Below are 26,663 nucleotides of genomic sequence, written 5' to 3'. Positions count from 1 at the left end.
TCGCGAGAACTTGTGAGCTGAAGCGTCTCAAACCCCGCCTTGTAAGGCTGACGTTCCCTCACGCTATTGGTCAGTGAGCGCACGCCTTTAGCACCGTTCCTACCGCTTCATGGGAGGTGAGCAGACATGACAATATTTACAGATAATTCCTTAAATCTTCTATTAAAGTTGCATGTCAGTTTTTTGTCTTAAATTTGTTACACAAACGTTGACACGTCGGTGCTGTTTATATGACAGGTGTGTACAAACAACGTGGCAGGTGTTCGGAGAAAGCTAAAACGCACTAGCATGACTTAGCTAGTTAGCTAGCTAGCTCGCTGCCAAGATGTGGATGTAAACAAACAGAAACACATGATTGGGATTTTCTTCTGTGTGCAGATGTGGAGCAGACTGCTCAGCCCTTCTCTGATTTGTAGAACACATTCTTGGAGGAGTCTTTTCACAATGCGGCTGAAGACCGATCAGTTCCAGGCGCTGTTCACTGATGGACTGAACGGACTAGCAGGTGAGGTAGAGGCACGTGCTAGCGCGTCTAAACTATGACTGGTCTTCTCTAATTGTTGCTAATGGACCGTTTGAACAGTTGTTCAGTCCCAATCTCTCTGATGAAACGTTTGCATGTTTATTAGCCGCCACTCTTTGTTAAATGCTGCATAGAGGACCTTTGTTACCGCAACACTCCAATAGTTGAGATAATAAGTCGTGCAGGAATGTGTATGAAGTTTATCCTCCTGTTTGATACCTTTTACCGCAGTTTTCAGTTATTTGTGTATCTTTCTTTCTTTAGCTTAGTCACCAGTAAGTCAAATGCAGCTTGATCAGGTGGTAAAACTTATTCCATTCAGTAACTCCTTGTTTTCTCATCCATGTTCAGCTGCACTGTTTGTACCGCCCAAGCTGTTTTAGCTGAAGCAGAAAGCGTTACCATGCTGGCACTTATAACAAATGCCACGTAAACTACATGGATGCTACAAACACAGCAGGGCTGTTTCAGTGCCAGCCGCCATTCTAGTCTTGAATGAAGGAATCGGCCACATTTCTTCATGGAACAACTTTTTGATATTTGCCTTAATTTGCCTTCAATTCAACCTAATATGATGCAGTTTAATCATTTTTCACATGTAACAAAATATATTTTGGTAAATGAGTAAAATCAAAATGATGTTTTGTGTGTAAATCTTCCAGGACCTAATGTTCATGTGCATTTGGCTTTCAGAGGTCTTTGAGAAGCACCAGCATGAGCTGCGGATAGCTGGAGGTGCAGTGCGGGACCTGCTATCTGGGAAGCGTCCTGAAGATGTGGACTTTGCCACCACAGCCACTCCGGAGGAGATGAAGCACATGTTCCAGAGCGCTGGGATCAGGATGATCAACAACAAAGGAGAGAAACACGGGACCATTACAGCAAGAGTAAGAGGCTGAGCTGTCGGAGTCAGACAGAATTCACGTTTCTAATGAGTGCTGATTTAAACTGTACTAAACCAGCCATCAGAGGAAAAAGAAGCTCAGTGCGTCTTTATTTAATGGAGCTGCCAGAATAAAGGCAGAAAAACACAATAACAAGCAAAAGCTAAAAGCTGCTGAATGGGGCGGAATATCAGCAGGGAAGATGCAAAGCAGCGCTCATGTGGACCCGAAGCAGCAGCCTGTTATTGGCAGTACAAGGATTTTTATTAAAATATTCAATATATTCTTCCTGCTAATCGGATGACTTTTAAACCCTTTAAAACTTTAACACCATTATTGCAGCCATGTGATCTATAAATGTTGATTGTTGAAGATCAAATTTGAGGAAGGAAAAATCCAACAGAACTCAGAAACAGCAGAAAGGACTTGGTTGGTGCAGGAAGGGCTGCACCAACATTAACTCAGTCTCAGAACAGTTTTATAAAATATCAGATAAAGTGTCAGATTTGAACCATAAATTAAAGCAAAATGTCTCAGAAACTGTCTGTGACAAATGTGTCACGTCGGAATCAGTTTAAAGATGTCTGATCATAAAAATTGGGATATATGAAATGTTTTTTTTACCAGCTTCTGTAACCTAATAGGTATAAAAAAAGAGGAAGGGACAAACTGTTTGTCTTGACACGTCTGAGGCCTCCTTGACTTTTCTTTCTCCTCCGTCTTCCTGCCAGCATCCCAGTCTTGAAGGATTTTTCTTCATTTTTTAAAATGCATTTGAAAAGGAGAGCTGGTTCTTCAGAGGATGGGTGCTCTGCAGGGACATGTGAAGGATTGTGGCTGAATTAAAGGCAAACGTTTTCAGACAGAACTGCAGCTGTAGGCGTTGATGAAAACAACAAGCAGCCGATGAAACTGTGTTATAATTGACTTCCGTCCCTTCTCCTCACCTCCAGTGGTTGGCACAAAGAGAGGGCTGAGAAACGAGAGGAGGGGTTGGTGGATTTACATCTCAGAGTTGGCAGGAATGGGACGTCTGCCGATCCAGCTGCATTTTGTTTTTCAATCTCTTTGTTGTTGCATCCAGAGAAATACAGCAGGATGATAAAAGCTTAGAAGATTAACTCGCTTTAATTAGCAAACTTTTTGGTATCATTTTATTTTTAGCCCTCATAGCCAACTGAATGTTTTTGCTACAAATATTTTCATAACAGAAGAGCAGATATTGGTTTTATAATAAGTGAAAGAGGCTCACACAGTTTAACTATATATGCTCATTAATAATTAAAAATGTGTTTAAGAGATCATTTAAACAACTGACATGAGCCAGATTACATGGATGAATGTTCTGAATGTCGGTTTGGATGAATTGCCACCCGAGTGCAGCATGTTTCGTGTCTTCTAGCTCTTTGTTTCTGTCACAGCTACACAATGAGAACTTCGAGGTGACCACATTGCGGGTGGACGTTCAGACAGACGGACGGCATGCGGAGGTGGAGTTCACCACTGACTGGCAGAAAGACTCCGAGCGGAGAGACCTCACCATCAACTCCATGTTTCTGGGTAGCTGCTCCTTCCTGTGTGGTCTGAACCGGGTCTCTGGTTTTTGTCTTCCTTCTTATTTAGAGAAATTTACATACAAATTCTGGACCTCCCCCCACAGGGCTCGATGGCACATTATACGACTATTTTAAAGGATACGAGGACCTGCAGAACCACAGAGTTCGGTTTGTTGGCAGTGCGGAGCAAAGGATCCAAGAGGACTACCTGAGAATACTGAGATATTTCAGGTAGGATCTTTCAGGCTGGATTTTAAAGGGAGCGGAAGCGGAATGATGGAGGCCTACTCTGTCATTTTATCTCAGGTTTTACGGCAGAATTGCTTTAAAACCTGACGACCACGAGCCTGAGACGCTAACCGCCATCAGGGAGAACGGCCGTGGACTGGCGGCGATCTCAGGAGAAAGAATCTGGATGGAGCTGAAGAAGATGGTGGTCGGTAGCCACGCCGCGCATCTTCTGCTGGAGCTGGTCTATAATCTGGAGCTGGCTCAGTACATCGGTGAGAAGGGTCGATACTGAAGCAGTACATGTTGAACTCATATGTTTCTGGTTAGGAAGCATAAGCAGTGGTCAGCTTCATGGCTTCATGGTCTAATATGTCCTCTGCTTGCTGCCCCAACCTGTTCAGAGAGGGACTACATTAGACCTGTTTAGGTACGCTGTAGTTTCTGGAACAAAGATGACCCTTAAATCCTGTAGGTTGTGGGGCTCGCATGTTTTTTTTTTTTTTATTGTACTGAGATCCAGCACCTTGCTTTCTTTCCTGTGGACCTCAGACTGTTGTTGAAGTATGTCAGTGTGCAGTCACACCGGACTGGGGAGGTGTGGATGAACGAAGTCTGATGTGGATCAAAGAAGCGAGTTCTGGTCCACCTGCAAACGTAGCTCTTGGTTTGCATCAGGTGAACCAAATACAGGAACACAAAGGTCACTGTGGGTTCAGTGCAGGGGATTGTGGGTAAACACAACCAAAATCAATGCATGTGTGGGACGATGCGCGGCTCTGGACGGGGAAATGTCTGACGGTCAGACGTGGAAGAACTTTGTAAACGTTAGGATAGAAATCTGATCAACCAAAGACCGCTAGGATCTGATGCAGCTCCATGGAAACAAGTTGTCCTGCATTAACCAAACGATGAAGCAGTTTTCTGTTTTTCATTCACGGTAAAAATGAGAAGCCATGCTCCACGTTTTCCATTTGGAAACTACTCATAGTTAAGTAGTCGTACAGGGAAAAAGATGCATCAGTAATGGTTTTATAATGGCATCTCAGTCTACAACTAATGGAGTGGGGATGTGTGCAGAGATTCCCAGTCCTGCTGTGTGACGTGGCAGAGCAGCTGGTCAGCTGACCGGGGAGGGAGGGAACATGCAGCAGTGCAGGATGGAGATTCATTCATGAACCCTGAAACGAGCAGGAAGTCAGTGCAGTGAATCTAAAACAGGAGAAAAATGCTTTCTCTGCCGTGTAGTCGTTCAGACGTGCAGCAGCATCCACAGGAATGTCAGGACCAAAGGTTTCCCAGCAGAACAATAACCAAAGCAGCGTGTCCGTGCTCGCGTGTCACATGCAGCCTGACCAGTCTGCAGCCTCTCATCCCCACACGTATTTCTTCTGTTCTCGTGTAATATTACATCTTACTGCCGGTGTTGCACATGAAACCGCTGCTTTGTTTGCTGCTGCCTCTGCAGACCAGCAGCCTCCAACAGTATCTGCAGTCTTGTCTGAGCCGCCATCACAACGTGGGTCTTGTTGAAGTTGTTCAGCTTTGCACAATCACCCTTTTTTCCTGTTTCCAACGCATCAAGGTCAAAATGTTCACTTGCTGCCTGGTATATCTGCCAGGTGTCGTTGTCCCAGGTGTGTTCACAGGTAATGTTCTGACTGATCAGTGTCAGGCTGCTGTGCATTCAAGATGTGTAGATATCTTTATTCAGATGATTCATCAGAGCAGGACACGTGTGCATCAGACATGTTAACAGGAGAAATCTGCTCCACCTCAGGTTTGCCTCCAGATGGCGATGTTGATGAGATGAAGCAAGTGTGGCAGAACGCCAAAGACCTTTCTCCCAAACCCATGACCATCCTGGCTGCGCTCTTCCACTGCCCGGAGGAGGTCGAGAAGATGGACCTCCGACTGAAGGTGTCCCGAGAAGAGAAGAATCTGGCTTTGTTCCTGGTCAGACACAGACGGGAGCTCCACAAGAGCAGAGACGAGCCGGACAGCCTCAAACCTTTCACAGACTTTATTATTGATGTAAGTTTCTGTCTTTGAGAAAAACGGAGATATTTATAACTTCAAATGTGACTTTTTTTTTAATCTGCAGTCACTGTTTTAGTCAATCCGATCCATTTTATTCATAGAACACATTTTAAAAAGCATGGTTGACAATGAGCTGCACATAGAAACTATAGGTGTAGAAACACAGACGATCTCCACAAACCAAAACATCTAAAGTCCAGAAAGACGTGAAAAGACTTGAGAAACAGAATACACTGATATACATAAAAATATGCCCCAAAATATCTGGAAACTATGAAATACACTAAAAGAAATGACAAGATTGAAATGCATTAAAAATTAAACTGATTAAGAGGCTACAATAAAATAATTAACAAGGTAGAAAATAAAATAATTAACAAGGTAGAAAATAAAATAATTAACAAGGTAGAAAATAAAATAATTAACAAGGAAGAAAATAAAATAATTAACAAGGTAGAAAATAAAATAATTAACAAGGTAGAAAATAAAATAATTAACAAGGTAGAAAATAATTAACGAGGTAGAAAATAAAATAATTAACAAGGCAGAAAATAAAATAATTAACAAGGAAGAAAATAAAATAATTAACAAGGAAGAAAATAAAATAATTAACAAGGTAGAAAATAAAATAATTAACAAGGTAGAAAATAAAATAATTAACAAGGAAGAAAATAAAATAATTAACAAGGTAGAAAATAAAATAATTAACAAGGTAGAAAATAAAATAATTAACAAGGAAGAAAATAAAATAATTAACAAGGTAGAAAATAAAATAATTAACAAGGTAGAAAATAAAATAATTAACAAGGTAGAAAATAAAATAATTAACAAGGTAGAAAATAAAATAATTAACAAGGTAGAAAATAAAATAATTAACAAGGAAGAAAATAAAATAATTAACAAGGTAGAAAATAAAATAATTAACAAGGTAGAAAATAAAATAATTAACAAGGTAGAAAATAAAATAATTAACAAGGCAGAAAATAAAATAATTAACAAGGAGGAAAATAAAGTAATTAACAAGGTAGAAAATAAAATAATTAACAAGGAAGAAAATAAAATAATTAACAAGGAGGTAAATAAAATAATTAACAAGGTAGAAAACAAAATAATTAACAAGGAAGAAAATAAAATAATTAACAAGGAAGAAAATAAAATAATTAACAAGGTAGAAAATAAAATAATTAACAAGGTAGAAAATAAAATAATTAACAAGGAAGAAAATAAAATAATTGACAAGGTAGAAAATAAAATAATTAACAAGGTAGAAAATAAAATAATTAACAAGGAAGAAAATAAAATAATTAACAAGGAAGAAAATAAAATAATTAACAAGGTAGAAAATAAAATAATTAACAAGGTAGAAAATAAAATAATTAACAAGGTAGAAAATAAAATAATTAACAAGGCAGAAAATAAAATAATTAACAAGGAAGAAAATAAAATAATTAACAAGGAAGAAAATGAAATAATTAACAAGGTAGAAAATAAAATAATTAACAAGGTAGAAAATAAAATAATTAACAAGGTAGAAAATAAAATAATTAATAAGGAAGAAAATAAAATAATTAACAAGGAAGAAAATAAAATAATTAATAAGGAAGAAAATAAAATAATTAACAAGGAAGAAAATAAAATAATTAACAAGGTAGAAAATAAAATAATTAACAAGGAAGAAAATAAAATAATTAACAAGGTAGAAAATAAAATAATTAACAAGCCAGAAAATAAAATAATTAACAAGCCAGAAAATAAAATAATTAACAAGGCAGAAAATAAAATAATTAACAAGGTAGAAAATAAAATAATTAACAAGGTAGAAAATAATTAACAAGGTAGAAAATAATTAACGAGGTAGAAAATAAAATAATTAACAAGGCAGAAAATAAAATAATTAACAAGGTAGAAAATAAAATAATTAACAAGGAAGAAAATAAAATAATTAACAAGGAAGAAAATAAAATAATTAACAAGGCAGAAAATAAAATAATTAACAAGGTAAAAATTAAATAATTAACAAGGTAGAAAATAAAATAATTAACAAGGTAGAAAATAAAATAATTAACAAGGTAGAAAATAAAATAATTAACAAGGTAGAAAATAAAATAATTAACAAGGAAGAAAATAAAATAATTAACAAGGTAGAAAATAAAATAATTAACAAGGAAGAAAATAAAATAATTAACAAGGAAGAAAATAAAATAATTAACAAGGCAGAAAATAAAATAATTAACAAGGAGGAAAATAAAATAATTAACAAGGTAGAAAATAAAATAATTAACAAGGAAGAAAATAAAATAATTAACAAGGAAGAAAATAAAATAATTAACAAGGTAGAAAATAAAATAATTAACAAGGCAGAAAATAAAATAATTAACAAGGTAGAAAATAAAATAATTAACAAGGTAAAAATTAAATAATTAACAAGGTAGAAAATAAAATAATTAACAAGGTAGAAAATAAAATAATTAACAACGTAGAAAATAAAATAATTAACAAGGTAGAAAATAAAATAATTAACGAGGTAGAAAATAAAATAATTAACAAGGTAGAAAATAAAATAATTAACAAGATAGAAAATAAAATAATTAACAAGATAGAAAATAAAATAATTAACAAGGAAGAAAATGAAATAATTAACAAGGAAGAAAATAAAATAATTAACAAGGCAGAAAATAAAATAATTAACAAGGTAAAAATTAAATAATTAACAAGGTAGAAAATAAAATAATTAACAAGATAGAAAATAAAATAATTAACAAGGTAGAAAATAAAATAATTAACAAGGTAGAAAATAAAATAATTAACAAGATAGAAAATAAAATAATTAACAAGGTAGAAAATAAAATAATTAACAAGGAAGAAAATAAAATAATTAACAAGGAAGAAAATAAAATAATTAACAAGGCAGAAAATAAAATAATTAACAAGGTAGAAAATAAAATAATTAACAAGGAAGAAAATAAAATAATTAACAAGGAAGAAAATAAAATAATTAACAAGGCAGAAAATAAAATAACTAACAAGGTAAAAATTAAATAATTAACAAGGTAGAAAATAAAATAATTAACAAGGCAGAAAATAAAATAATTAACAAGGAAGAAAATAAAATAATTAACAAGGCAGAAAATAAAATAATTAACAAGGTAGAAAATAAAATAATTAACAAGGTAGAAAATAAAATAATTAACAAGGTAGAAAATAATTAACGAGGTAGAAAATAAAATAATTAACAAGGTAGAAAATAAAATAATTAACAAGGAAGAAAATAAAATAATTAACAAGGAAGAAAATAAAATAATTAACAAGGAAGAAAATAAAATAATTAACAAGGTAGAAAATAATTAACGAGGTAGAAAATAAAATAATTAACAAGGTAGAAAATAAAATAATTAACAAGGTAGAAAATAAAATAATTAACAAGGAAGAAAATAAAATAATTAACAAGGTAGAAAATAAAATAATTAACAAGGAAGAAAATAAAATAATTAACAAGGAAGAAAATAAAATAATTAACAAGGTAGAAAATAAAATAATTAACAAGGAAGAAAATAAAATAATTAACAAGGAAGAAAATAAAATAATTAACAAGGCAGAAAATAAAATAATTAACAAGGAAGAAAATAAAATAATTAACAAGGTAGAAAATAAAATAATTAACAAGGTAGAAAATAATTAACGAGGTAGAAAATAAAATAATTAACAAGGTAGAAAATAAAATAATTAACAAGGTAGAAAATAAAATAATTAACAAGGAAGAAAATAAAATAATTAACAAGGTAGAAAATAAAATAATTAACAAGGAAGAAAATAAAATAATTAACAAGGAAGAAAATAAAATAATTAACAAGGTAGAAAATAAAATAATTAACAAGGTAGAAAATAATTAACGAGGTAGAAAATAAAATAATTAACAAGGTAGAAAATAAAATAATTAACAAGGTAGAAAATAAAATAATTAACAAGGAAGAAAATAAAATAATTAACAAGGAAGAAAATAAAATAATTAACAAGGAAGAAAATAAAATAATTAACAAGGAAGAAAATAAAATAATTAACAAGGTAGAAAATAAAATAATTAACAAGGAAGAAAATAAAATAATTAACAAGGAAGAAAATAAAATAATTAACAAGGCAGAAAATAAAATAATTAACAAGGTAGAAAATAAAATAATTAACAAGGTAGAAAATAAAATAATTAACAAGGTAGAAAATAAAATAATTAACAAGGTAGAAAATAATTAACGAGGTAGAAAATAAAATAATTAACAAGGTAGAAAATAAAATAATTAACAAGGTAGAAAATAAAATAATTAACAAGCCAGAAAATAAAATAATTAACAAGCCAGAAAATAAAATAATTAACAAGGTAGAAAATAAAATAATTAACAAGGAAGAAAATAAAATAATTAACAAGGAAGAAAATAAAATAATTAACAAGGTAGAAAATAAAATAATTAACAAGGAAGAAAATAATTAACAAGGTAGAAAATAAAATAATTAACAAGGAAGAAAATAAAATAATTAACAAGGTAGAAAATAAAATAATTAACAAGGAAGAAAATAATTAACAAGGAAGAAAATAAAATAATTAACAAGGTAGAAAATAAAATAATTAACAAGGTAGAAAATAATTAACGAGGTAGAAAATAAAATAATTAACCAGGTAGAAAATAAAATAATTAACGAGGTAGAAAATAAAATAATTAACAAGGTAGAAAATAAAATAATTAACAAGGAAGAAAATAAAATAATTAACAAGGAAGAAAATAAAATAATTAACAAGGCAGAAAATAAAATAATTAACAAGGTAGAAAATAAAATAATTAACAAGGTAGAAAATAAAATAATTAACAAGGTAGAAAATAAAATAATTAACAAGATAAAAATTAAATAATTAACAAGGTAGAAAATAAAATAATTAACAAGGTAGAAAATAAAATAATTAACAAGGTAGAAAATAAAATAATTAACAAGGAAGAAAATAAAATAATTAACAAGGTAGAAAATAAAATAATTAACAAGGTAGAAAATAAAATAATTAACAAGGAAGAAAATAAAATAATTAACAAGGTAGAAAATAAAATAATTAACAAGGTAGAAAATAAAATAATTAACAAGGTAGAAAATAAAATAATTAACAAGGTAGAAAATAAAATAATTAACAAGGAAGAAAATAAAATAATTAACAAGGAAGAAAATAAAATAATTAACAAGGAAGAAAATAAAATAATTAACAAGGTAGAAAATAAAATAATTAACAAGGAAGAAAATAAAATAATTAACAAGGTAGAAAATAATTAACGAGGTAGAAAATAAAATAATTAACAAGGAAGAAAATAAAATAATTAACAAGGTAGAAAATAATTAACGAGGTAGAAAATAAAATAATTAACAAGGAAGAAAATAAAATAATTAACAAGGTAGAAAATAAAATAATTAACAAGGAAGAAAATAAAATAATTAACAAGGTAGAAAATAATTAACGAGGTAGAAAATAAAATAATTAACAAGGAAGAAAATAAAATAATTAACAAGGTAGAAAATAATTAACGAGGTAGAAAATAAAATAATTAACAAGGAAGAAAATAAAATAATTAACAAGGTAGAAAATAATTAACGAGGTAGAAAATAAAATAATTAACAAGGAAGAAAATAAAATAATTAACAAGGTAGAAAATAAAACAATTAACAAGGAAGAAAATAAAACAATTAACAAGGAAGAAAATAAAATAATTAACAAGGTAGAAAATAAAATAATTAACAAGGCAGAAAATAAAATAATTAACAAGGCAGAAAATAAAATAATTAACAAGGAGGAAAATAAAATAATTAACAAGGTAGAAAATAAAATAATTAACAAGGAAGAAAATAAAATAATTAACAAGGTAGAAAATAAAATAATTAACAAGGAAGAAAATAAAATAATTAACAAGGAAGAAAATAAAATAATTAACAAGGTAGAAAATAAAATAATTAACAAGGAAGAAAATAAAATAATTAACAAGGAAGAAAATAAAATAATTAACAAGGTAGAAAATAAAATAATTAACAAGGTAGAAAATAAAATAATTAATAAGGAAGAAAATAAAATAATTAACAAGGAAGAAAATAAAACAATTAACAAGGCAGAAAATAAAATAATTAACAAGGTAAAAATTAAATAATTAACAAGGTAGAAAATAAAATAATTAACAAGGTAGAAAATAAAATAATTAACAAGGTAGAAAATAAAATAATTAACAAGGAAGAAAATAAAATAATTAACAAGGAAGAAAATAAAATAATTAACAAGGCAGAAAATAAAATAATTAACAAGGTAAAAATTAAATAATTAACAAGGCAGAAAATAAAATAATTAACAAGGTAAAAATTAAATAATTAACAAGGTAGAAAATAAAATAATTAACAAGGTAGAAAATAAAATAATTAACAAGGTAGAAAATAAAATAATTAACAAGGAAGAAAATAAAATAATTAACAAGGAAGAAAATAAAATAATTAACAAGGAAGAAAATAAAATAATTAACAAGGAAGAAAATAAAATAATTAACAAGGCAGAAAATAAAATAACTAACAAGGTAAAAATTAAATAATTAACAAGGTAGAAAATAAAATAATTAACAAGGCAGAAAATAAAATAATTAACAAGGAAGAAAATAAAATAATTAACAAGGCAGAAAATAAAATAATTAACAAGGTAGAAAATAAAATAATTAACAAGGTAGAAAATAAAATAATTAACAAGGTAGAAAATAATTAACGAGGTAGAAAATAAAATAATTAACAAGGTAGAAAATAAAATAATTAACAAGGAAGAAAATAAAATAATTAACAAGGAAGAAAATAAAATAATTAACAAGGTAGAAAATAAAATAATTAACAAGGTAGAAAATAATTAACGAGGTAGAAAATAAAATAATTAACAAGGTAGAAAATAAAATAATTAACAAGGTAGAAAATAAAATAATTAACAAGGAAGAAAATAAAATAATTAACAAGGTAGAAAATAAAATAATTAACAAGGAAGAAAATAAAATAATTAACAAGGAAGAAAATAAAATAATTAACAAGGTAGAAAATAAAATAATTAACAAGGAAGAAAATAAAATAATTAACAAGGAAGAAAATAAAATAATTAACAAGGCAGAAAATAAAATAATTAACAAGGAAGAAAATAAAATAATTAACAAGGTAGAAAATAAAATAATTAACAAGGTAGAAAATAATTAACGAGGTAGAAAATAAAATAATTAACAAGGTAGAAAATAAAATAATTAACAAGGTAGAAAATAAAATAATTAACAAGGAAGAAAATAAAATAATTAACAAGGTAGAAAATAAAATAATTAACAAGGTAGAAAATAAAATAATTAACAAGGTAGAAAATAAAATAATTAACAAGGTAGAAAATAAAATAATTAACAAGGTAGAAAATAATTAACGAGGTAGAAAATAAAATAATTAACAAGGTAGAAAATAAAATAATTAACAAGGAAGAAAATAAAATAATTAACAAGGAAGAAAATAAAATAATTAACAAGGTAGAAAATAAAATAATTAACAAGGAAGAAAATAAAATAATTAACAAGGAAGAAAATAAAATAATTAACAAGGTAGAAAATAAAATAATTAACAAGGAAGAAATAAAATAATTAACAAGGAAGAAAATAAAATAATTAACAAGGCAGAAATAAAATAATTAACAAGGTAGAAAATAAAATAATTAACAAGGTAGAAAATAAAATAATTAACAAGGTAGAAAATAAAATAATTAACAAGGTAGAAAATAATTAACGAGGTAGAAAATAAAATAATTAACAAGGTAGAAAATAAAATAATTAACAAGGTAGAAAATAAAATAATTAACAAGCCAGAAAATAAAATAATTAACAAGCCAGAAAATAAAATAATTAACAAGGTAGAAAATAAAATAATTAACAAGGAAGAAAATAAAATAATTAACAAGGAAGAAAATAAAATAATTAACAAGGTAGAAAATAAAATAATTAACAAGGAAGAAAATAATTAACAAGGTAGAAAATAAAATAATTAACAAGGAAGAAAATAAAATAATTAACAAGGTAGAAAATAAAATAATTAACAAGGAAGAAAATAATTAACAAGGAAGAAAATAAAATAATTAACAAGGTAGAAAATAAAATAATTAACAAGGAAGAAAATAAAATAATTAACAAGGAAGAAAATAAAATAATTAACAAGGTAGAAAATAAAATAATTAACAAGGAAGAAAATAATTAACAAGGTAGAAAATAAAATAATTAACAAGGAAGAAAATAAAATAATTAACAAGGTAGAAAATTAAAATAATTAACAAGGAAGAAAATAATTAACAAGGAAGAAAATAAAATAATTAACAAGGTAGAAAATAAAATAATTAACAAGGAAGAAAATAAAATAATTAACAAGGAAGAAAATAAAATAATTAACAAGGTAGAAAATAAAATAATTAACAAGGAAGAAAATAAAATAATTAACAAGGTAGAAAATAAAATAATTAACAAGGAAGAAAATAAAATAATTAACAAGGCAGAAAATAAAATAATTAACAAGGTAGAAAATAAAATAATTAACAAGGTAGAAAATAAAATAATTAATAAGGAAGAAATAAAATAATTAACAAGGAAGAAAATAAAACAATTAACAAGGCAGAAAATAAAATAATTAACAAGGTAAAAATTAAATAATTAACAAGGTAGAAAATAAAATAATTAACAAGGTAGAAAATAAAATAATTAACAAGGTAGAAAATAAAATAATTAACAAGGAAGAAAATAAAATAATTAACAAGGTAGAAAATAAAATAATTAACAAGGCAGAAAATAAAATAATTAACAAGGTAGAAAATAAAATAATTAACAAGGAAGAAATAAAATAATTAACAAGGAAGAAAATAAAATAATTAACAAGGAAGAAAATAAAATAATTAACAAGGAAGAAAATAAAATAATTAACAAGGCAGAAAATAAAATAACTAACAAGGTAAAAATTAAATAATTAACAAGGTAGAAAATAAAATAATTAACAAGGCAGAAAATAAAATAATTAACAAGGAAGAAAATAAAATAATTAACAAGGCAGAAAATAAAATAATTAACAAGGTAGAAAATAAAATAATTAACAAGGAAGAAAATAAAATAATTAACAAGGTAGAAAATAATTAACGAGGTAGAAAATAAAATAATTAACAAGGTAGAAAATAAAATAATTAACAAGGAAGAAAATAAAATAATTAACAAGGAAGAAAATAAAATAATTAACAAGGTAGAAAATAAAATAATTAACAAGGTAGAAAATAATTAACGAGGTAGAAAATAAAATAATTAACAAGGTAGAAATAAAATAATTAACAAGGTAGAAAATAAAATAATTAACAAGGTAGAAAATAAAATAATTAACAAGGTAGAAAATAAAATAATTAACAAGGAAGAAAATAAAATAATTAACAAGGAAGAAAATAAAATAATTAACAAGGTAGAAAATAAAATAATTAACAAGGAAGAAAATAAAATAATTAACAAGGAAGAAAATAAAATAATTAACAAGGCAGAAAATAAAATAATTAACAAGGAAGAAAATAAAATAATTAACAAGGTAGAAAATAAAATAATTAACAAGGTAGAAAATAATTAACGAGGTAGAAAATAAAATAATTAACAAGGTAGAAAATAAAATAATTAACAAGGTAGAAAATAAAATAATTAACAAGGAAGAAAATAAAATAATTAACAAGGTAGAAAATAAAATAATTAACAAGGAAGAAAATAAAATAATTAACAAGGAAGAAAATAAAATAATTAACAAGGTAGAAAATAAAATAATTAACAAGGTAGAAAATAATTAACGAGGTAGAAAATAAAATAATTAACAAGGTAGAAAATAAAATAATTAACAAGGAAGAAAATAAAATAATTAACAAGGAAGAAAATAAAATAATTAACAAGGTAGAAAATAAAATAATTAACAAGGAAGAAAATAAAATAATTAACAAGGAAGAAAATAAAATAATTAACAAGGTAGAAAATAAAATAATTAACAAGGAAGAAAATAAAATAATTAACAAGGAAGAAAATAAAATAATTAACAAGGCAGAAAATAAAATAATTAACAAGGTAGAAAATAAAATAATTAACAAGGTAGAAAATAAAATAATTAACAAGGTAGAAAATAAAATAATTAACAAGGTAGAAAATAATTAACGAGGTAGAAAATAAAATAATTAACAAGGTAGAAAATAAAATAATTAACAAGGTAGAAAATAAAATAATTAACAAGCCAGAAAATAAAATAATTAACAAGCCAGAAAATAAAATAATTAACAAGGTAGAAAATAAAATAATTAACAAGGAAGAAAATAAAATAATTAACAAGGTAGAAAATAAAATAATTAACAAGGAAGAAAATAAAATAATTAACAAGGTAGAAAATAAAATAATTAACAAGGAAGAAAATAAAATAATTAACAAGGAAGAAAATAAAATAATTAACAAGGTAGAAAATAAAATAATTAACAAGGAAGAAAATAAAATAATTAACAAGGAAGAAAATAAAATAATTAACAAGGCAGAAAATAAAATAATTAACAAGGTAGAAAATAAAATAATTAACAAGGTAGAAAATAAAATAATTAACAAGGTAGAAAATAAAATAATTAACAAGGTAGAAAATAATTAACGAGGTAGAAAATAAAATAATTAACAAGGTAGAAAATAAAATAATTAACAAGGTAGAAAATAAAATAATTAACAAGCCAGAAAATAAAATAATTAACAAGCCAGAAAATAAAATAATTAACAAGGTAGAAAATAAAATAATTAACAAGGAAGAAAATAAAATAATTAACAAGGAAGAAAATAAAATAATTAACAAGGTAGAAAATAAAATAATTAACAAGGAAGAAAATAATTAACAAGGTAGAAAATAAAATAATTAACAAGGAAGAAAATAAAATAATTAACAAGGTAGAAAATAAAATAATTAACAAGGAAGAAAATAATTAACAAGGAAGAAAATAAAATAATTAACAAGGTAGAAAATAAAATAATTAACAAGGAAGAAAATAAAATAATTAACAAGGAAGAAAATAAAATAATTAACAAGGTAGAAAATAAAATAATTAACAAGGAAGAAAATAATTAACAAGGTAGAAAATAAAATAATTAACAAGGAAGAAAATAAAATAATTAACAAGGTAGAAAATAAAATAATTAACAAGGAAGAAAATAATTAACAAGGAAGAAAATAAAATAATTAACAAGGTAGAAAATAAAATAATTAACAAGGAAGAAAATAAAATAATTAACAAGGAAGAAAATAAAATAATTAACAAGGTAGAAAATAAAATAATTAACAAGGAAGAAAATAAAATAATTAACAAGGTAGAAAATAAAATAATTAACAAGGAAGAAAATAAAATAATTAACAAGGAAGAAAATAAAATAATTAACAAGGTAGAAAATAAAATAATTAACAAGGTAGAAAATAAAATAATTAATAAGGAAGAAAATAAAATAATTAACAAGGAAGAAAATAAAACAATTAACAAGGCAGAAAATAAAATAATTAACAAGGTAAAAATTAAATAATTAACAAGGTAGAAAATAAAATAATTAACAAGGTAGAAAATAAAATAATTAACAAGGTAGAAAATAATTAACAAGGAAGAAAATAAAATAATTAACAAGGTAGAAAATAAAATAATTAACAAGGCAGAAAATAAAATAATTAACAAGGTAGAAAATAAAATAATTAACAAGGAAGAAAATAAAATAATTAACAAGGAAGAAAATAAAATAATTAACAAGGAAGAAAATAAAATAATTAACAAGGAAGAAAATAAAATAATTAACAAGGCAGAAAATAAAATAACTAACAAGGTAAAAATTAAATAATTAACAAGGTAGAAAATAAAATAATTAACAAGGCAGAAAATAAAATAATTAACAAGGAAGAAAATAAAATAATTAACAAGGCAGAAAATAAAATAATTAACAAGGTAGAAAATAAAATAATTAACAAGGTAGAAAATAAAATAATTAACAAGGTAGAAAATAATTAACGAGGTAGAAAATAAAATAATTAACAAGGTAGAAAATAAAATAATTAACAAGGAAGAAAATAAAATAATTAACAAGGAAGAAAATAAAATAATTAACAAGGTAGAAAATAAAATAATTAACAAGGTAGAAAATAATTAACGAGGTAGAAAATAAAATAATTAACAAGGTAGAAAATAAAATAATTAACAAGGTAGAAAATAAAATAATTAACAAGGAAGAAAATAAAATAATTAACAAGGTAGAAAATAAAATAATTAACAAGGAAGAAAATAAAATAATTAACAAGGAAGAAAATAAAATAATTAACAAGGTAGAAAATAAAATAATTAACAAGGAAGAAAATAAAATAATTAACAAGGAAGAAAATAAAATAATTAACAAGGCAGAAAATAAAATAATTAACAAGGAAGAAAATAAAATAATTAACAAGGTAGAAAATAAAATAATTAACAAGGTAGAAAATAATTAACGAGGTAGAAAATAAAATAATTAACAAGGTAGAAAATAAAATAATTAACAAGGTAGAAAATAAAATAATTAACAAGGAAGAAAATAAAATAATTAACAAGGTAGAAAATAAAATAATTAACAAGGTAGAAAATAAAATAATTAACAAGGAAGAAAATAAAATAATTAACAAGGTAGAAAATAAAATAATTAACAAGGTAGAAAATAATTAACGAGGTAGAAAATAAAATAATTAACAAGGTAGAAAATAAAATAATTAACAAGGTAGAAAATAAAATAATTAACAAGGAAGAAAATAAAATAATTAACAAGGTAGAAAATAAAATAATTAACAAGGAAGAAAATAAAATAATTAACAAGGAAGAAAATAAAATAATTAACAAGGTAGAAAATAAAATAATTAACAAGGAAGAAAATAAAATAATTAACAAGGAAGAAAATAAAATAATTAACAAGGCAGAAATAAAATAATTAACAAGGTAGAAAATAAAATAATTAACAAGGTAGAAAATAAAATAATTAACAAGGTAGAAAATAAAATAATTAACAAGGTAGAAAATAATTAACGAGGTAGAAAATAAAATAATTAACAAGGTAGAAAATAAAATAATTAACAAGGAAGAAAATAAAATAATTAACAAGCCAGAAAATAAAATAATTAACAAGCCAGAAAATAAAATAATTAACAAGGTAGAAAATAAAATAATTAACAAGGAAGAAAATAAAATAATTAACAAGGAAGAAAATAAAATAATTAACAAGGTAGAAAATAAAATAATTAACAAGGAAGAAAATAATTAACAAGGTAGAAAATAAAATAATTAACAAGGAAGAAAATAAAATAATTAACAAGGTAGAAAATAAAATAATTAACAAGGAAGAAAATAATTAACAAGGAAGAAAATAAAATAATTAACAAGGTAGAAAATAAAATAATTAACAAGGAAGAAAATAAAATAATTAACAAGGAAGAAAATAAAATAATTAACAAGGTAGAAAATAAAATAATTAACAAGGAAGAAAATAATTAACAAGGTAGAAAATAAAATAATTAACAAGGAAGAAAATAAAATAATTAACAAGGTAGAAAATAAAATAATTAACAAGGAAGAAAATAATTAACAAGGAAGAAAATAAAATAATTAACAAGGTAGAAAATAAAATAATTAACAAGGAAGAAAATAAAATAATTAACAAGGAAGAAAATAAAATAATTAACAAGGTAGAAAATAAAATAATTAACAAGGAAGAAAATAAAATAATTAACAAGGTAGAAAATAAAATAATTAACAAGGAAGAAAATAAAATAATTAACAAGGAAGAAAATAAAATAATTAACAAGGTAGAAAATAAAATAATTAACAAGGTAGAAAATAAAATAATTAACGAGGTAGAAAATAAAATAATTAACAAGGTAGAAAATAAAATAATTAACAAGGTAGAAAATAAAATAATTAACAAGCCAGAAAATAAAATAATTAACAAGCCGGAATACACTGACAGGGACAATTAAAAGACTAAAAGACGCTTAGAGAAGTTAGAAGGTAAAAATCTACTAAAAGACAAACGGAGACATAATTCTCCTGCTGGCTTAAAGCTGAGCAGTAAAAATATGTAATAACACGCAATCTAAAGGTTTCCAGAGTGGGTCCAGTTTGATCTGGGAGGGGAACCCATTCCATAGTTTGGGTAACAATACTGAAAAAGGCTGGACCTCCTCTGGTTTTGAGTCTGGATTGTGGAACGAAGAGCATCTGGTCTCAGACCTCAGTGCCTCTGATGGAGTGTTTAGCTCTAGCAGGTCTGATGTGTAACTTGATCCGTTTAACCATTAAAAACACAGTAAAATGTTGGGCAGCGGTGTAGTGAAGCAGGATGTGTTCATGGTGTTTAGTTCCAGCTGAAGGCCGAGCTGCAGCATGTTGGACCAGCTGTAGGCGAGCCAGGGAGGTTTGGTTGAGACCAGCATGCAGAACATTTCAGGAGTCCAAGCAGGACGTCGTTAAAGGCGTAACTAATAATAAAAAATAAATCTGCATGTCACGTCCTCCTGGGTGTGAGACGCTTTGGGACCAAACACGATGACCTCCGCGGTAACTCTGGGTCGTGTGCCAGGCAGTGCAGCCGCCTACAGGTTGATTTGATTCGTTTCATTTCGGAGCTGAGTGGACAGACGCCTGGAATGAAGCAAAAATCATTATTTTTAACCATTTTCATTCATAAAACTGGGTTGAATCTGCACTAAAGAAGACACAAATTGTTTAATCGTACTAAAAGTTTCAAGGCAAAGCGTTTGCAGCTGGTTCTTAGAAAACGAGGTCAGACTAAGTCAGTAGGGAACAAGTTTTTAATGGCAGGAGGAAGAAAGCAGCAGCTGAAACGCTTTCTTTTATTATGTCCTAATACAGGGCTGCCCAAGTCCGGTCCTGGAGATCTATCATCCTGCAACTTTCAGAGGCATCCCTTCCCCAACACACCCCAATCAAATGGCCGACTTCCCTCGTCCACACGTCATTCAGCTCAGCAGAGGCTGGACCAGACGTTCATTTCATACTAACGTGTTAGAGAAGGGATGCATCTACAAGTTCCAGGATAGAAGTCCAGCCCTGCTCTGACACGTAAAACCTCAGGATTACCACTGTTCCGTCTTTTTCACACGACTGCAGATGAAGGTATCAGTAGACGTGGACACAGATTGGTTTGCTTTATAAAAAGATTTCAGCACAGAAAGCTTTAAAAGCTCTGAACAACTTTCTGGGCTCCGCTGGAAAAATTTGCTGCTGCTTATTTCAAACCTGTCAACATGTTAGTAAATGTGAATCGGTGATGACAGAACTGGGCCATTTCCATCAGGTTTTATTACAACACGTCCCTCTGCCTTTACTGGACATCTTAATAATTATTGCTGCATATTCAAGCGTCATTATTTAATATAACGACTTCTACTTTCTACCACATGCATGTGTTGTCTCTTAGAGCCGGGAGCTGGACTCTCAGAGTAAAGTGTGTGAGCTGTTGAAGTACCAAGGTGAGGAGAAGCTGCTCTCAGAGCTCTGCAGATGGTCCATGCCTCGTTTCCCAATCAGCGGGCATGATCTAAGGAAGGTGGGCATCGCCTCAGGGAAGGAGATCGGAGCCACCCTGCAGAAGCTCCGCAACATCTGGAAGAAAAGTCACTACCAAATGGACAAAGATGAGCTTCTTAGTCACGTAAAGCCTTAAATGAACGGTGACGCCACATGAACTCAGTCACTGGTTCCTCTTTGCTTGTGTTGGTAACGATCAGCTCCCAGGCACTGAACACACATGAAGGAAGGAAAGGACACCACAGAAGGGGGGCGTCGGAGACTTTAAGCCACTTCTGTTCATTTGCATTTCCTTTTAAATGTGAAGCATTTGCAGCGACCGTTTGTCTGTGTCGCAGCTTCCAGCAATTGAACGTGTCACAGATTTCAGTACGTTTTATTACCGAGCTGTGCAGCGTGTGGAAATGCGCCTATAAAAGAGCTGATCCTGAGTGTCCGGAATATTCTTTCATCTCACCAGAGAAGATGAAAGTGTCATTAGTCATTTTCATGTTTAATAAATATCAGAAAGCAGAGTTCAGGTGTCTCCTCATCTGCAGTTATTTGTCTGTAAATTAAAGCTGAGACTTTATGAAAATGAATCTCCTGGTTTTTGTTTTGTTAAGTACAGAAATGCTGAATTCTCTATGTTTGTGTCTCTGGCACTGATTGGTGACTGGTTGCTCCTCCCTCCTGCTTGGATGTGAGGGTATAAAGTCATCCCCCGTCACCCAACCTCCAGCTTGTGTTTGGGGAACCTGAACAGTTGCATGCAGGGAAGTTTGAACCTTTTGGAAATGAGATGAAGCTCAGAATGTCCGGCTGTGTGCTGAACTCAGACCTGGACTGGTTTTGGTGACAGGGTCCAGCTTCCCTGCATTTGTGACATCATGGCTTGGTTCAGCGTGAACACCAGTAACACCAGTTTGGAGAATTCTCTGTCTGATGAGCCTCGAGATGAGCGCCTGGCTCAGGTGGAAATAGCCCTGCTGTCCATCGTCTTCATCACGTCGGGTTCCCTCAACGTTGGGCTTCTGCTGGTGTTGTGGAAGCGGAGGAAGCAGCTCACCAGGATGCGCGTCTTCGTTTTCCACCTTTGCGTCGCAGATCTGGTGGTCACGTTCTTCCAAGTTTGCCCTCAACTCATGTGGGACATCACCGACAGATTCATCGGTCCGGATCTACTGTGTCGCGCGGTGAAGTATCTGCAGGTGGTCGGGATGTTCGCCTCCACCTACATAATCGTCGTGATGACCATAGATCGATATCAAGCCGTCTGCGACCCCATGGTGACCTTCCAGAGGAGACGAGCGCGCTGGAACGGCTCGGTGTGCGCCGCCTGGTGCGTCCCTCACCGGCAGCCTCCCGCAAGTCTTCATCTTCTCTCGGGTCGAGGTGGCTCCCGGCGTGTACGATTGCTGGGCGCAGTTCGTGAAGCCGTGGGGACTGAAAGCCTACGTGACCTGGACGACTCTGGTGATTTTCGTCCTGCCGGTTCTCACCGTGATCGCGTGCCAGGTGCGCATCTGCCGCGCAGTGCACACCAACCTCCACATGAAGACGCACCGCGCCGCAGAGGTGGTCAGCAAGCCGCTGTCCTCCAGGGCCAGCAGCGTGGCTGGCGTGTCAAAGGCGTGGGTGGAGACGGTGAGAATGACGGTGGTCGTCGTGCTCGCCTACATCCTCTGCTGGGCGCCTTTCTTCACCGTGCAGCTCTGGTCTGTGTGGGACGTCCAGAGTAAGAAAACACCGAAGCTGCACAAGTCTGGGTTAAAAGCAGCAAACGGTCTAAATAAGATGTAATCAGACATAAACTCATTCTTCACGAAGCAAACAGCGAATGTCAAGGTTCATAAACGAGGAAGAAAACAGCGCGAGGCTGGGCCTGATTGGCCGTTTAAACACCTGTTATAATCCAGTCAGGTCATTTTGATTCTTTAAATTTAGTCATCCAGAATGAATTTCCTGCGTTTTTTATAAGGAAATACTTCCATGTGAAATCGGGAAATTTTTCCATCCTAAAAATGTAAAACTGAGTTTAACACATGACATCTGAAATAACAATAAGCAATCGGTCCTCATGTGTAGAAGTAACCGTTAAATGTGTCTTTATCTGCTATTTTCCAGCGGCGACCTTCACCGTCTTGATGCTTCTGGCCAGCCTGAACAGCTGCGTAAACCCCTGCATCTACCTGGTGTTCAGCGGGAAGATGCCCAAGAAACTCCTGACCCTGACGTGCGTGAGCGAGCCTGATCGGAAGGAGTCCATGCAGGAGGAGGCCACTGTGGTCAGCTCTCTGTACATCAGCCTTAAGGGCCTGTCAGACAACAGATAAAAGTCCTGATGATGCACTTTCTCTCATCCCTGCTTGTTAACATTGTGAAAAACGAGCAGGTCAATTTCACTGACAAGTGTGAGACAAGCATCCCAGCAGAGATGTCTCCACCTGGAAATAATTTAGATGTACAGCGAGTTTGTGTTGGCAAAGATACATAACACACCTACTTACCCATATAAATGAATGAGTCCAAACCTTTGACTACATACTGATGTAGATACAATAACATCTTTTATAAATATTAAACATTACAACCAAGTTCTGTCCATCAGCCGGAGGACCGATGTAATCTTGACTGAAATGTCCTTTGTGACATGGATGAATTGCCATGTAGAGCTAAACGAAGCTGCAGCAGATTAATCCTCAAGACTGGAATATGAACTAAATTTCTTTATCAACAACATTACCTTTAAATTTGTGCTTTTAACAGAAATATCTTCAGCAAGTAGGTTTTGGAATCACTTGCCATGTGTGGCTTTTCTTTTTGAGCCAATTTTTATAGGAAATGTATTCATTTGCATCATTTGGTTTATGAACAAGTACCTGCAAACATTTAGATATTTTTATCAGACTGGATCAGAAACTGGAGACATGTTAAAGACAATGAACCTGCTTCAGCTAACATCAGCTTGTATTGTTGAGGGTAGAAATAGCCTCGGTACCCTGACAGCCTGCCCGTGGCCTTTCCAGGAGTTAAAACAGCAGGTCTCCCATGTGCAAAATTTCTGTTTCACATGTGCACAACATATTTCACAGTGACATGCAAATTTATAAATGTGCCCTTGTATGCAAAACCAGTGAATATTTAGGTGTCACACATGAAAACTTGAATTTCACATGGAAATCTGCATCCATTTCACATAATGACGAAAATGCTCCAAAACCATGTTTCTCATGTGCAAAATATTTGTTTCACATGCATTTCACATATTCACTGTTAGTTTATAAAACAAGTGAACATATGTGCAAAAGCACTTTCACGTGATGGTTTGCATGGATTTCACATCTGTATTTGTTTCACATGTGATTACATGGGTTATACCGTGAATACATGAGTTTCACATGGTAATTTGCATGTTTCACATGTTATGATAATGAATATGTTCACAAAGCACATACTTCCATGCAAAATAAGTGTTTTACATGTGTTTGCCATATTTTATGTTATTTTGATGTAAAAAAATGCGCAAAATGTGCAAAACTACATGTGATCCCACAGGTTTCATATTGAATTGAACATGGGTTTCACATGTGATAAAATAGGTTTTACTATAGGTGAATAGATGGGTTGCACATGGTATTACCATGAAAATGTTACAAAACTGGATGTTTCCTGTGCAGCGTATTTTACCTATTGCTGCTGTTGGGCTCAACCCTCCTATCTCCAAAACTGTCATTTTTCAAAAAAAACAAAAAAACAAAAAAAAACTATGGTTTTGTAATAACTGCACATAATGTCATCAAACTTGGTATTGTGTTTTACATCATATATCTTTGGTTAAATATTTGTAAAACAACAGACAGACATAAAGGGTGACCAATAGCACAGATTTATGAAGGAAAACAAAAATCACGAATTTTGGACATAGGAGGTTTTTGCCCAAGAGTAGCGATATTTAACATAGTTTTAATACGAAAAAATGTGACTACATGTGATCCTATAAGCTTCACATGTAACTGTACATAGGTTTCACATGTGATTACATAGGTTTCGCATGTGATTACATGGGTTTCGTATGTGATTACATGGGTTTCGCATGTGATTGCTTGGGTTTCACATGTGATTACATGGGTTTCGTATGTGATTACTTGGGTTTTGAATGAGATTGCTTGGTTTCGTATTTGATTACATGGGTTTCACATGTGATTACATGGGTTTCGCATGTGATTACATGGGTTTCGTATGTGATTACATAGGTTTCACATGTGATTATATGGGTTTTGCATGTGATTACATGGGTTTCACATGTGATTACATGGGTTTCGTATGTGCTTACATGGGTTTCACATGTGGTTATATGGGTTTTGTATGTGATTACATGGGTTTCGTATGTGATTACTTGGGTTTTGAATGAGATTACTTGGTTTCGTATTTGATGACATGGGTTTCACATGTGATTACATGGGTTTTGTATGTGATTACATGGGTTTCACATGTGATTACATGGGTTTCGCATGTGATTACATGGGTTTGGTATGTGATTACATAGGTTTGGTATGTGATTACATGGGTTTCACATGTGATTACATGGGTTTCGTATGTGATTACATGGGTTTCACATGTGATTACATGGGTTTCGTATGTGCTTACATGGGTTTCACATGTGATTATATGGGTTTTGTATGTGATTACATGGGTTTCACATGTGATTACATGGGTTTCGTATGTGATTACATGGGTTTTGAATGAGATTACTTGGTTTCGTATTTGATGACATGGGTTTCACATGTGATTACATGGGTTTCGCATGTGCTTACATGGGTTTCACATGTGATTACATGGGTTTCGCATGTGCTTACATGGGTTTCACATGTGATTATATGGGTTTTGTATGTGATTACATGGGTTTCACATGTGATTACATGGGTTTGGTATGTGATTACATGGGTTTCACATGTGATTACATGGGTTTCGTATGTGATTACATGGGTTTTGAATGAGATTACTTGGTTTTGTATTTGATGACATGGGTTTCACATGTGATTACATGGGTTTCGCATGTGATTACATGGGTTTCACATGTGATTACATGGGTTTCGCATGTGCTTACATGGGTTTCACATGTGATTACATGGGTTTCGCATGTGCTTACATGGGTTTCGTATGTGATTACATGGGTTTCACATGTGATTACATGGGTTTCGTATGTGATTACATGGGTTTCACATGTGATTACATGGGTTTCGTATGTGATTGTATGGGTTTCGTATGTGATTACATGGGTTTCGTATGTGATTACATGGGTTTCGCATGTGATTACATGGGTTTCACATGTGATTGCATGGGTTTCGCATGTGATTACATGGGTTTCGTATGTGATTACTTGGGTTTTGAATGAGATTACTTGGTTTCGTATTTGATGACATGGGTTTCACATGTGATTACATGGGTTTTGTATGTGATTACATGGGTTTCACATGTGATTACATGGGTTTGGTATGTGATTACATGGGTTTCACATGTGATTACATGGGTTTCGTATGTGATTACATGGGTTTTGAATGAGATTACTTGGTTTCGTATTTGATGACATGGGTTTCACATGTGATTACATGGGTTTCGCATGTGATTACATGGGTTTCACATGTGATTACATGGGTTTCGCATGTGCTTACATGGGTTTCACATGTGATTACATGGGTTTCGCATGTGCTTACATGGGTTTCACATGTGATTACATGGGTTTCACATGTGATTACATGGGTTTCGTATGTGATTACATGGGTTTCACATGTGATTACATGGGTTTCGTATGTGAT

General features: G+C 30.1%; 3 protein-coding genes across 6 annotated transcripts in view; all 3 read left to right on the top strand.

Annotated features, from left to right (window-relative positions):
- frmd4ba (FERM domain containing 4Ba) overlaps nucleotides 1-3,882 on the top strand; it is a 64,344-nt gene extending 60,462 nt beyond the window's left edge. Inside the window, exon 25 of the transcript XR_006009700.1 lies at nucleotides 3,870-3,882. The gene's annotated coding sequence lies outside the window, so the exon portion shown is untranslated. The remainder of the gene's footprint in view (nucleotides 1-3,869) is intronic.
- Nucleotides 25-21,446, top strand: trnt1 (tRNA nucleotidyl transferase, CCA-adding, 1). 4 transcript variants are annotated; one of them, XM_041979642.1, is made up of 8 exons: nucleotides 25-116; nucleotides 417-505; nucleotides 1,217-1,410; nucleotides 2,829-2,967; nucleotides 3,068-3,194; nucleotides 3,270-3,466; nucleotides 4,972-5,225; nucleotides 20,756-21,446. In XM_041979642.1, exons 2-8 carry the CDS (start codon nucleotides 445-447, stop codon nucleotides 20,999-21,001), a joined length of 1,218 nt encoding a protein of 405 aa, XP_041835576.1. In that variant the 5' UTR covers nucleotides 25-116; nucleotides 417-444; the 3' UTR covers nucleotides 21,002-21,446. The 4 variants fall into 4 exon arrangements, with proteins under 4 accessions (XP_041835576.1, XP_041835574.1, XP_041835575.1 ...); XM_041979640.1 differs by having other exon boundaries at nucleotides 57-116; nucleotides 379-505; XM_041979641.1 differs by lacking the exon at nucleotides 25-116 and adding an exon at nucleotides 150-237 and having other exon boundaries at nucleotides 379-505.
- Nucleotides 21,447-21,579: 133 nt separating this feature from the next.
- On the top strand, nucleotides 21,580-23,180 carry si:dkey-178o16.4 (vasopressin V2 receptor). The gene is given in 3 exon segments (XM_041979650.1): nucleotides 21,580-22,189; nucleotides 22,191-22,582; nucleotides 22,972-23,180. Coding segments are annotated over 3 exon segments (1,056 nt in total). The 5' UTR covers nucleotides 21,580-21,734.
- The last annotated feature ends 3,483 nt before the right edge of the window (nucleotides 23,181-26,663 follow it).

This window comes from Melanotaenia boesemani, chromosome 3 (genome assembly GCF_017639745.1).
Source record: "Melanotaenia boesemani isolate fMelBoe1 chromosome 3, fMelBoe1.pri, whole genome shotgun sequence".
Taxonomy (NCBI): Eukaryota; Metazoa; Chordata; class Actinopteri; order Atheriniformes; family Melanotaeniidae; genus Melanotaenia; species Melanotaenia boesemani.
Note: the sequence above shows the minus strand (reverse complement) of the source record. Positions and strands in the feature narration are given on the sequence as shown.